At 38.4% G+C, this 13062-nt stretch overlaps 1 protein-coding gene across 13 annotated transcripts in view; it reads right to left on the bottom strand.

Moving 5' to 3' along the window:
* The window catches only part of camk2d2 (calcium/calmodulin-dependent protein kinase (CaM kinase) II delta 2), a 48279-nt gene that overhangs the window by 9911 nt on the left and 25306 nt on the right, over positions 1-13062 (bottom strand). For 2 of the 13 annotated variants that reach the window (XM_086295867.1, XM_086295866.1), the window contains exons 4-18: positions 11717-11771; positions 10551-10616; positions 9940-10012; positions 8279-8381; positions 7603-7686; positions 7284-7378; positions 6775-6897; positions 6497-6580; positions 6192-6234; positions 3894-3934; positions 2742-2801; positions 1289-1333; positions 964-1012; positions 396-494; positions 43-63 (exon numbers count right to left, since the gene is read on the bottom strand). In XM_086295867.1, coding sequence (XP_086151993.1) covers positions 43-63; positions 396-494; positions 964-1012; positions 1289-1333; positions 2742-2801; positions 3894-3934; positions 6192-6234; positions 6497-6580; positions 6775-6897; positions 7284-7378; positions 7603-7686; positions 8279-8381; positions 9940-10012; positions 10551-10616; positions 11717-11771 — 1041 coding nt within the window. The remainder of the gene's footprint in view (positions 1-42; positions 64-395; positions 495-963; positions 1013-1288; positions 1334-2741; positions 2802-3893; positions 3935-6191; positions 6235-6496; positions 6581-6774; positions 6898-7283; positions 7379-7602; positions 7687-8278; positions 8382-9939; positions 10013-10550; positions 10617-11716; positions 11772-13062) is intronic. The other 11 variants (XM_086295875.1, XM_086295874.1, XM_086295868.1 and 8 more) reach the window with 10 other exon arrangements.

Below are 13062 nucleotides of genomic sequence, written 5' to 3'. Positions count from 1 at the left end.
TTGCTGTAAAAGCGATTTAAACTAAGTAATATTGACAGTTACCTTTATTGTTATTGGTGCAGGCTGGGGGATATTGAAAAAATTACTCAATTTGTGAAACAACAGACATGTTAAATAATTTTTTTTTTTAAAAACTGTAAGAAGTCCTTCACCTTCAGACGAAAGGAGCAAATAGGGTCATAAACAGAGGTTTCATTTTATTGAAGAAGGGATAGTCACTGAGGAGTAACTTTCTTAAATCACAGACTACTGCAAACACCCAGTGGTCTAAGAAAAGGATATGATCTGAACATCACGAGCATGGCATTTGAGACACTTTATATATAAGGAACACTACCTCACAGGGATGACTGGGTAAGCAAAATAGGGCATCTTCCCCATTGTGGAGGACTTACTCTGAATTGAGGAGTTGGGAGTCTGTCTTGAGTCAGACATCTGTGAGGAACGGCTCTTAGAACTCAAGATACCACTCACTAAGCTGCCCAGACGAAGGGCTGAGATGGGATGATTGAATGATTGAATGATTGGGTGTCCAGTGTGTATAAAGGGCAGAAGACGTAACAAAGATAATCATGTATGGTGAGAGACATAGCGAAAAAAAGATTTTCTCAACAAAAACACATAAAAGGAGAGTAAAAAAAAATGCTGAGTGGAAACATTTAATAATAAAAACATAAAATGGTGGGCACAAAAGCAGCATGTGTTCCCATTTTTGTATTAACCTAGGAGTACATGGATGCAGTTGGAGGAGAAGACAACGAAAGAACAGAACAATTTCCATTTTGCAAGAGTTAAAAGCTAAATGGGAGCAGGAGTAGTTAACCTGCTGTTAACTGCGTAACAAAGCAGGATGTAGAAAAACACAGATGGGAGTGACCAGTCTGACTGGAAATCATGAGGACTGACTAACATTACCAGTGTAGCAGAGATCTGCAAGTCTGTAAACCATACAGTTTTTACTACCTTTCACATCTTCATCTTCAATGGTGGTGTTGGCACTCTCAATTGACTCCTGACAAAAATGACAAAAAGATTATGGACACATAATACATGCTTCTTTAATGATATCATGCAACATGCATTTGTAATACAATTAAGTCTTAAATGGAGAGTTTTAAAAGCTAAATGGTCTCATAAACTCTGATTTATGAGCAAATTTGCTTTATTCTTGTTGGTAAATTGGAAAACATTCCTGTTAGCTCTTACTAAGAAAGTCTATAGTACAGGAGCAAACAGACTTAATATTAAATGTAGCCATCAGTGAAAGTGAACTTTGTTTATGTTATACCTTGTTTCCATCCACAGGGTTGTGTATCACAGTTGTCTGTGGTTCCTAAGAAAAACATATAATAGGCACTTGTGGGAGCAAATACTTCAACAATGCAAGAAAAGTTATGATTGGGCAGATACCTCTGAAGAAAATGTATTTTGTGTATTTTCTAAAACTGACGGTCAAGAAGATGGCCAACCACTTACATCAATTACTCATTACAATCTTTAACTTTGTCTATCTGTAAATCTATTCATCACAATGTGTCTGAGACCAAATTCAAATGTGTGCGTCAATTTCTTGTTTATTGTATTTCTCATTCTTTCCACTCTTTCTGTATTGTGTGGTCTTTTTTGCATCTGATTTTCTCTCAGCAGCCCTAGCCAGTGCCCTCACTTGGTAATCACATGTCTGGGTTTTTGTAGAATTGATCCTGGTGACCAGCTCAGTCTTTCTAATCACTCACCCAGATTACATAAGATTATAACATCAGCGGCCTTGTGTGAGTGTGAGTGTGTATGTGTGTTTGTGTGTTGGGGGTGGGCGTGTGTGTGTGATGATGGAGTGAGAAAGAGAGGAAAGACAGATGTCATGTGCATGTGTTCATGCGTAATCAACTTGACAGCAAATGGGAGGACAGAAAGTCTTTGACATCATGCATAGTGGCAGTCATGTGGCCTGACGTAGACAGCAGACACCATGCCCAAAGAACAACTATCCTCACAATCCTTACAGTCATGCACAGACCAACTATGCCAGTAACAAATCCTACAAAATGCACATGTGGATTACTGTCAGCAATTTTACTTTTAATTGCATATCTAACAGATGTACAGTACAATGACATGAAAGGACTTCATGCATGGTACAAATGAAAAGAGCAAGAAAAGAAGAAGAGTTTCTTAAGAAATACAAGAACACAAGAAGTGGGGGGGTTGAGGTAGAGGTTACCCTAACCACAGAACTTCATGTTCATTAGAGCTTAATCCAAACGTGTGTGTGTGTGCGTGTGTATATAAAGACTTAACTTGCTTTAACCCAACATTAACGGTGCATAAATTCAGCAAATCCAAACTGGCCAAGCGGTATATATCCCATGCATGCACTGCTAATTCAGATGAATGAATTCATAAATACATCAATCTGAATTATAAATATCTTTCATAGATAGCTTGATGAAAAAATCTGGAGCTGGGACATGCTGCACAGTTACAAAGGTCTATATGCACTATTTCATTCAGGGATAGTCTATTATTGGTGCTAGACATGTATTTCACCCCACGTTACTACAATATCCTTACATGTCTTTTTTAAAAGTTGAAATCTTCTTATCAAAGGTTGAGATCAAAAAGAATATGATCTTACAATGTGGAAAGGGTGAACCTGAACCTCCTCCACAGGATGTGAGGCAGGTACATATAGAAGTTTTGTGAAAGAAGCTGTGAGTGTAGATGAGAATGTGTGTGTATACCAGTGCAGGGGCAGGGCCAGTGTCTTTAGGACTGGTCACTGTGTTGGCTTTGTTGTTGACCTGCAGGGGGGCAGTGTAGAGGGGAGGGACATGACACATACACACTTCTCAGACACACACACTCTCTCACATTCTTGACTTTATGTGAAGAATGCGGGGACAGCGCATCCTTTGTTCATACAAATACCAGATGGCCTGGTTGTAAACCTTTTCAAAGTTTCCACAATGTACATATACATTCCAAAATATCCCATGTACGCAAGATGGTCAAACTCCTATGATCCTTCTTGAAAGTTTTGCAAAAGTGAAGAATGGAATCAGCAATCAGCCGGAGCCTCCTGTTCAGCACCCTGTTATAGACTTTCTCCAGGAGACTGGGCAGTGTGATACCCCAATAACTGGAGAACAATTTCCGGTCCCTCATTTTGAAAATGGAAACCCCCCCTCCTGCTGTCTTACACTCCGCCTCCAATCTTTAACAAGGCTCATTCGGACTCTGTGTCTCCAGACTCTCTGGGAAGCAAGAGGAATCCTTCCAGATTTAAACGCACTACACACAGGGGCTTTCAACCAGATGTTCCCAGTTCACCCTCACTAGTCGTTTGGGTTTTTCCAGGTCTGTCTGAGAACCTTCCTCACCATCTGATCTGGCTCACTCCTAGGTGGTGATCAGTTGACAGCTGTGCTCCTTTTTGTGCTTTTTGTGTCCAAGACATACGGCCTTAGATCACATGATACAACAAGAGAGACTGTTATTGACCTTTGACCTAATGTGCTCTGATACCAAGCACACTGATAAACCGTGTATGCTAGAGCATCATGTTACTCTAAAGAAACACTATAAATGACTATGGAAAACATGAGTTTAGGTAAATTCAATAAATACAAAAACTAAAAAGATCAATAATTTAAAAAGAGGATGATGAGACCAGAAACATAAGCTACGAACAAGCTAAGAAAACTAGGAAAGCTAAGAAAATAATACCCATTTCCCACATCTTTGAGTGACTGTCCCTGAATGATAATGTTGTTAAGTGCAAAATGCATAATAACAGTAGTAATAATAATCAATATGGCTTCTCAGACACTAAACATTCCAACAAAAATAATGCAAGAAACAAAGCATTTTCTTCATTGTGCAAAGCAGCTCACCTTAACGCCATCTGGCTTCTTGTTGAGCAAAGTCTTAGCTGCTGTAGAAGGAAAGACAGAGACAACATTTCAGTATGAGGTTCAAGAGAGTCCTGTGCCAGAGGCTACACAAACATGCAGCAAGCATATCAATTTGTGCTTATCTCCAAACTCCAGGTGCAAGATCCAACTGCAAGATCCATAATGCAATCCAACTGAAGCTCCAAATAACATAACTTCTGCAAGGCTGTTATCCTACTACATACTTACTCACATGTCAGGGCTGAAGGGTGGGTGGTTAATTGGGTGTATATATAGCAGGTGATGAAAAGGTTAATCTAACCAACTATCTCCAACAGGCTCACACACAACATTCCTAAGTCGACATTTGCCCACATACCCATGCACTTGTATATTTGCACCTACGCATATGCTCCCACCACTATTCCTTAACTTTATTTTCCGATGTTACATAGAAACTTAACACTAAACTGCATTACAATAATCCATGCTGCATCTTTCTCTAAATTTCTCTGAGATTGTAAATTAGCACTTATGCAAGGATGAGATTCTGTAGTACACTTTAAAATGCCAAATGTCATACTTTCATGCATGCGCGATTGGCTATTCCACACTATTTCCAAAAATGTAGGGGCACAGTATAAACAGAAAATACAACCAGAATTAAATTATCAACAAATCATTTAGACTACACATGTAACTGAAAATAATACCAAGGCAATTTGACAATTTTTTTTAAATTGCTTTTCATTTATTACAAGCATATGCTTATTTGGAATTTGATGTCAGTTGGGAACTGAGGAGGAGTGAGACGTTATGTAGCTTTGAAGGTGAAATGTTTTCCTATTTGTTGCTTAATGTATGAGTTCAGCTTCTCATCAGTTTCTGGCTTCTTGTGTTGAATTCTTATGTGATTATATGCCAGAGGTTTTCAGTGGATAACATGTCAGGAGTGCAGGCAGCTCAGCTAAGCAAGTGGAAGGTGTTGTAATAGATGCTGTCTTTCTGAAATAAGCAAGAACTTTCCTGAAAACAATGTGATCTGGATGCGTTTCTCTAAAACACAACATTTTTCACCTTTAACATTTTATACATCTTTACACTACTGTCAGTTATATATATAAAAAAATGTTATTTGCATTTTACACAGTGTCCCAACATTTTTGGAAACATGACTCTAAATGAAAAATAAGACCTAAATGCCAATGCTTATTGGTTGGGCTCAACCTCATACATTTCACTGTCATTCCAAAAATCCTTACCTCAAATGGTTACCACAATTCAAACAAAAAAGGAAAGAAAATTGAAAAAGGAAGAAACTGATAAATAAAAAGAGACACAAATGAACAAATGCATTTCACTGTAGAATGAAAAGCAAAAGTAGTCTAATAAGAGCATGAAGAATATGAGATAGGTCAAAAGAAATGTATATTTAAAAAAAAGTTTGGCGTCAAAATAGAGAGAGAATGGTAGAAAAACAGCTTGAAAAATATAAATGACTCGTGTTTAGCAATGGCATTCTTATGCCTAGTTTCTTTTTTTAAAGTCTTCTAAAATTCAATTTTATTTCATTTTAAAACTTAGAGTTTCTCCATATTTTACCTTTTTATGGTGTAAGCAGCAGAAGATTCACTTTTCAGAGAGTACTTAACCAAATTATTATCAGTTATTAAGGTTTAATAGTTCAGGTTAGTTTAAGTGGGCTTGAAATAGTTATCCATAGTCAGTGTACTACCTACAACATTCATAGTTTATTCCCCTAGTACTTCTGATACCATCACCAATATCCTGCTGTAGACAAGGCTGGTTACAACCATTTATACTCTATGTATCTACCTCTTGATTCGTTGGTCTACCACTGTCTTCACTGGTTAATATATACTAATGTGTGAATTTGGTGTTTTAATGCCTTAGATTGAATCTAACCTTTTAAACCCTTAAAGTTTTAAAGTTGAGGCAGGTTCTGCTCATTACTGTTTTTAATCAAACTTTACTAGCTTATTAAAAAAAAGCAGTATAATAGCTTTATATCACCTCAGTAATTTGTTAATCTCATCCATAATAGTTTTAATTTGCCAGTACTCATGTCCGCATCCTCTACTGCAGGTATTACACTGATGGATAAGTTCATAAATTCCCACTTTTTTAAAGATCTCTTTAACAGCTGTAACGCCTTTTTAGCTTCCAGTTTTGTTTTTTCCTTCTTCTTTTTTTGTTTTTTAGGACAAATGCTTGTAATTTTTAACATAATATGTTTGGGAAAACCAGGTTTTGGACACCATGCTGAGAAAGACATACCTGAGAAGTTTCTTGTGACTAGCAAAGTGGTCAATATTGCTCCCTGCATTGACAGAAAAGAAGGAAAGAAGAAGGAAATGATGATGGGCGAAAGGAAGGAAGAGAAAGAAAGAAAGATTGATTAAAAGGTTGTAGCAAGAAAGAGCAGCATAGCAAAAGGACAACTCGAAGGCTTTACAGAACAAGCAATCATTTTAAGTTATAGTGAGAAGTCTTGAGCAAGGAAAACAGAAAAGGAGAGGAAAAAATGGCTGGATGGATTGTTCTATATAAACAGAAGCATGAAGGACTGCCAGAAGTCTCACCTTGAGTTTCCTCCTGGCATTGAATTTCTTCAGGCATTCCACAGTCTCCTGCCTGTGCATCATGGAAGCGACAGTGGACCGTTGCTGCAGGGAGAAGATGAGAGGATTTGAAGGAATGGAAACAATGGGTGAGAAGAATGTATGGCTGCGATTTTGTGGGCAGTGCAACTGTCACCTTTTGTGTGTGTTCATGCTTTTTTTTTTAATTTCTGTGTGCATCTGTGTGTGTGTGTGTTTGTGCAAATATTCCAACATCTGGGAGTGTGTTTGCCACATACGCAGATCCAGGGGTGTTTTAGGGCCTCTGCAGCAGTGATGCGTTTACTGGGGTTGATGGTTAGCATCTTGTTAATTAGATCTTTGGCCTCAGGAGTTACAGTGTCCCACTCCGGTGATGGGAACTGTAAAAAAAAAAAGAAAAAAAAAAAAAAAAGTGTGTCATATATACAGCATATATACAAATACAAAACTACAGAGCTCTGAGGATTCTGTATTTGTAGCAAGCCAGGAAGAGAGGAGATAACATCAGAATTATTATCCAATTTTCAATTTCAGGTTTCAGATGTTATATTAGTGGAGAGAAAAATCTTTAAAGGCCTATACCAATTCAAAAATCACAGTGGCTGTGTCCTGAGCTCCCAATGATGCTACAGGAAAACTGAGCAGATGGCCAGATGATGAAATGATCCTATGTGCAAATTAACTAAAATAAAATGTCACTTTTTGTTTTGTCTGACTTTATTTACCATTTAGTTTTTTCAGTTTTGGATGATGTATATATGCTTACATCATAGGCCCCAGCCTTGATTTGTTGATAGAGGCGATGTTGATCCTCATCCCAGAAGGGAGGGTAGCCAACCAGCAGGATGTACAAAATAACACCTAGAACAAAGTGACATGCACACAAACCCATGCATTTTAGATCTTTATACTCAGATACTATTTGTTTATTTTAAAAAACAACATGAGGTTTCTTTATTTAGCACTCCACAAAACACTCAGAACAACTTAAAGTTTCAGTCCTTGTAAAAAAAAAAAAAACAGATGTCTTTGGACCCAGTATTAGATCCAAGCAGCTACAGTGAGACAATTTGAATGTTATTTACCACAGGCCCACATGTCCACTGGTTTCCCATATGGGTCTTTCCTCAGAACTTCTGGAGATAAGTAGCCTGGGGTGCCTGCAAAACCTGGAGGAGTAATATGAAAGGATATTTGGAAAGGCAGGTTGGTGCAGGCCGTAAAATGACTGTGAGACAATGAGTGTTGTCTTATGCTGATTTTTGAAATTTCACTTTTTCTTATTTTGAATAAGAGACTCTGCTAAGAGACATCTGTTGTAACATTTTTATTCACAAGGAGTCAAGGCTTTGGCTGCCATGTACCCTCTGTGGATTTAGGGTGGTTCGTGTGAAACTCTTTATTCCTGCCAAATATTTTGTTGACAGTGTTCTTTGGAAAACTGAATAACTCCAATATGTCACATGAAATCTATTATCACGTTGTGCTTTGGCCAGGATGCTGTCCAGTTCATGAACAAAAAGAAGCCTACTAAAGGTTTCTATGGGACATTTAAACCAATTGGTGTATGTGCCCCTACTTGTCGAGATTAAAGAGATTCTCAACAGATTAACACTAAATCCCCCTTTATTAGTATTGCCCCAAAACTTCCCTAACATTGTCAAACATCTATATGGCTGACTTAATATTATTTATCATTACTGATTGCTTGCTTGACCAATCAGCTATTTCAAGTTGGAAAATGGATGGATGAATACTCACCAAACCATGCCTGCTGGTCCCCCTGTACCTCGATAGCCAGCCCAAAGTCAGCCAACTTGACCGCCGCCCCCTTCAGCTTACTGGCCAATAGAAGGTTCTCAGGCTGGGGGGGGCGGAGTCAAACAGGTTAGAGGTGAGAGGTCACACGCTCTGGGAACAAGCTGCCCACAGACACAGATCTAAGATCAGATTAGCCATAGCAATCCCAATCAAAGCCATTAGAGGTCAGTGACACTAAGCTGCTCTTAAATCAGTGTCTGAGGCAACTCCCTTTCTGCCACATCAATGACAGAGAACAAAAATGTGCACGGGACCAGATCTCTACGTGACCACGGACATGTTTCACACTGGAGCTGTGGACTTGCTCCCCCAGCCTCATGGATTCAAAGGGAGTAGAGGTGATGTGTAAATTAAAAAAACACTCTACTATTAGAATCCATGAGCAGGAACAAAGTGCACACTGCAGGGAGAAGGATACAGGGGGCAGCTGTGGTGGAACAGGAGACGTGGGTGTAAAAACAAGTGACTCTCAGCCACATATGTATAATGACACACACTGCACACTAAGACAATTTAGCACCATCATAAATTTATGAAAGCCAACAGCATGCACATATATGCACACACATTTAAACACATATGCACTAACAAAGGCGCAGGTGCAGAAAGGTCTTTGCTAACCTAAGGCCAGTTAGACAGTGTGCTCTAATGAATAATGCATTTCCTAACATTTAGAGACTCAAAACACAGGCAGCCTGTGAGCAGTCACTTTATGGCAGACGTATGACTCAACAGGACATAGACAGTAACTGACAACTAGACACAGCTACATAACGATTAACATAACGATGAATAAATCGTCCTAATTTTGAAGCATGTAAAAACCTGAAATTGCTTCAGCAAAGGAAATCCTAGTCACAGAATGGAAATCTCAAACTTGGTTATTCTTTCTGGGGTGTTTTTGCAGGCACAAGCTCACAATCCATTTAGTCACATTGAAAACAGCTTTTTTTTAGCATTCTCCTGCCTCTTTGCTTAACATCAAAATGCTAATGGCAAGTTGTGAGAATACGGGCTACCACTGGAATAGTCATGACCTTAAAATTTTTTTTCACATCTCAACATAATTTTTTACATAACTATGCGAATGGGGATCATTTCTGAGTGTCTGTCTTGTGATTGCCTCTATTTTTAACCAGCACTGCATTACATTACACAGTCATACATCTCACAAAATTACTGCCATGATAACGTCAACATACTTTCAATCTGTCTTCAACATATTAGAGGTATTAGAAGAGGTTCCTCATTCTCTACACGAGCAGGCAGGGGGGTACTAGCCACGCATACTAACTTAACATAGAAGAAGACAAGCAGGCAAGAAGAAGTGTCGGAATCTGGTAGGCTCGAATCAAATATTTGCAATATATTGCCTTTTATTACTTTTATTGCCTTCAAAAGAAAGAATGAACAATGTAATAATTAAGAAGGTTGATACTGGAGAATTTAATTTATTTATTTTATAAAACAAAACATAAAAGAAGCAAAACAAAAATATGTAAAGGACAAAATGGAATTTTCTCTCTGTTGCTACCAAGTCAGGACTTTTTGTCTGTCTGTTTGGTCAACAAGGTTGCAGGAATGTCTGTGGTCATACAAACCTTCAGGTCCCTGTGAACGATTCCATTAACGTGGCAGTGATGGACACTCTCCAGGATCTGCTGTATGCAGTGGCTGAGGGTGGGAAAGTGGAGGAATGAGATGGATCAAATTAAAAGGAGAGAGAGGGGGAAAAAAATCAAGAAAAAATATATTTTAAAAGAGGATACTAGGGAAAATAACCGAGAAGAGAAGAATAACCTAATTCATAACACTGTTCTCGTCATCAAACTTTTTATGTGAGATTTATGTGATATTAAGCCTCATGATGGGAACTTATTTCTGCAAAAAGTTAAAGTTAAAGACATGCATAACATAAAGACATAGATATACACACACACCCCTTTCTTTCTCCCTCGAGATGCAGCTTTTCAGCATAAAGCTGGCAGTGTTAGGTAGGTTGTGTATGATTAATATTGCAGGCTTTATGTCATTAATCATCTTTATAAATAACTCCGAGATCCCTGAGACAAGGTAACTATATCACACCTCTGAGACAACCATATGTGAGACACACAAACACACATATAGGCACACACAGTTGTTCTTTCGGGTAACAGACAGAGATGCATAATGGCTGCTTTGCTCAGCAGCGTGTGTGTGTATGTGTTACCTGGCATCAGCCTCACTGTAGTACTCCCGGGCTACTATATCTTCAAACAACTCCCCTCCTGTCACCCTGGGAAGAGAGAATGAGATCATTATTTAGTGTATTCATGATTCTGGCTGTCATGAAAACTGAAACAGACTTGTCATTTTTTCTATGGACTCAATTACAAAAATCACTGGCAACTTCAACTATTACACCTCGGTAGTATCGACTCTGTACCCCTTTTTGCCATCAGTGCTGCCTTAATTCTGTCAGCTGTACAATCATCATGTGAATATCCCATTCCACCAAATACCAGTGGTGTTTTACTGGACCTGGTGACAGTGAACGCCCTTCATTGTCAAGTTCAAGAAACGAGTTTGAGATTATATTAACAGGGTGTGTTATCCTGTTGGAAGCAGCCATCAGAGGATGGACACATTGTGGTCATAAATGGATAAATTGTTTAGCAAAGATACTTAGCTGGGTTTCGCATTTATATCAGTTGATACTCGGGGGGCCTTGCTGATGCTGCTCAAGGGATAGCTTCTCTTTTTCGGACCATTCTCTGTAAACCCAATAGATGGTTTTGTGGCAAGATCTCAGCAGTTTCTGAAATTCTAAGATCAATAACTGTGCCATGTTGAAAGCCACTTGAATCATCTTTCAGACCTTTGCATTAACAAGCAGCTGAACAATCTGAGAAGCTTCTTCAGAACTGAAGAAGCTTCTCAGATGAGAGGTGAAACATCTTCAAGCAACTTAAAGAAGTCCAGACACTATTCTTTGAAAGCTCCTTTGACTACGATGACCTGGATGACTGAGAACCTTCACAGACAGCTGAATAATGCTATACTGGAATGTGGAACGTTCCAAACGAAAATAAGAAAAAAAATGTTTGCAAGTAACTCACCAAATTACAGTAACTGGCTATTAGCATTCTAACAAAAGGGTGCCATAATAATTGCCATAATAATTCTTTAACATAGTGGACTCTAATATAATTGGGTATTTACAGATATCTTGTTTGAATGTGTTTAACCCTGAATTTTTTTCCCCTCCAGTGGTCATGGCTTTCAGAGTAAAAACTGAGCTTCTTCTATACAGGGTGTTAACATTAATAAGAGATAGTATATAAAAATTGGTATGGTGAAGAGAATTGACAGAATGTGTGAATGAGTGTTACTCACAGATCAAACACCAGATAGTGGAAACCCTCTTCTGATATGCTGTCATGGAGTCTTACTGTGGAGGAGCGCAAATAAAAAAAAGGAGAGAAAAGTGTGACAGAGAAAAGAAAAATCAGCCAACAGAAACAGACCAGCAGTGTGCAGCGGTGTCAACAAAGTTACAATATAACACTTAAAACATCTCAGAACATGTTACTAATAATAGATGACTTCTAAGTTTTCATAGTAAAGCTGTCAATAGTGATGGCTGTCGTTTGACGAAATCTCGCTTTCCCATAATAAAACCTAAATTATTTTGGAAGTAGCTATATGTCTATGAAAATCTTTACAATACTAAAAATAAATTCAGTAAAATTATAATTCACATCACGGCAATTATGACACCCAGTTACGTCAATTGAAGGTTACTAGAACTAATATTGAATCATGTGCAACTTTGCCAAAACAATGTCAGACTCTGTAGTTGGGACCACATGTTCTCCTTAAATTGCTGGCAGGAAACCTGTTCTTGGTAGGAGAGACGGCATCCATCCCACTTTGGATGGAGCAGCTCTCATTTCTAGAAATCTGGCCAAATTTATTAAACCCCCTAAGTCGTGACTATCCAGAGTTGGGACCAGGAAGCAGAGTTGCACTGTTACATGCCTCTCTGCAGCTTCTCTCCTCCCATCCCATCCCCCCCCCCCCCCCCCCCCTGAAAATACCATCTCTTTAGAGAGTGTGTCAACTCCCAAACAGTAAAAAAAACAAACTAAAAAGGAGCAAAAAATGACTTAACACAAAAAAATGACAAAGAAAGAACAATACAGTATCCACATTTTCACTGCTATGCAGATGACACACAACTTTATCTATCAATGAAGTCAGATAACACACACCAATTATTTTAAACTGCAGGAATGTCTTAAAGACATACATATCTGGATGTCCTCAAATTTTTGCTTTTAAATTCAGATAAAACTGAGGTTATTTTACTCGGCCCTGAAAATCTTAGGAATATGGTATGTAACCAGATACTTACTCTGGATGGCATTACCTTGGCCTCCAGTAACACTGTGAGGAACTCTGGAGTCATTTTTGACCAGGACATGTCCTTCAATGCATATATTAAACAAATATGTAGAACTGCTTTCTTCCATTTGCGCAATATCTCTAAAATTAGAAATATCCTGTCTCAGAGTGACCCTGAAAAACTAGTTCATACATTTATTACCTCTAGGCTGGACTACTGTAATTCATTATTATCAGGATGTCCTAAAAACTTCCTGAAAAGCCTTCAGTTAATCCAAAATGCTACAGCAAGAGTACTGACAGGGACTAGAAAGAGAGAGCATATTTCTCCTATA

The sequence above is a fragment of the Aulonocara sp. 'chitande type north' Nkhata Bay genome, linkage group LG6 (genome assembly GCF_057382095.1).
Source record: "Aulonocara sp. 'chitande type north' Nkhata Bay isolate Kocher_YH1m ecotype deep benthic linkage group LG6, A_spYH_male_GT1.1, whole genome shotgun sequence".
In the NCBI taxonomy this organism is placed as follows: Eukaryota; Metazoa; Chordata; class Actinopteri; order Cichliformes; family Cichlidae; genus Aulonocara; species Aulonocara sp. 'chitande type north' Nkhata Bay.
This window is presented reverse-complemented; position numbering and strand designations above follow the sequence as displayed.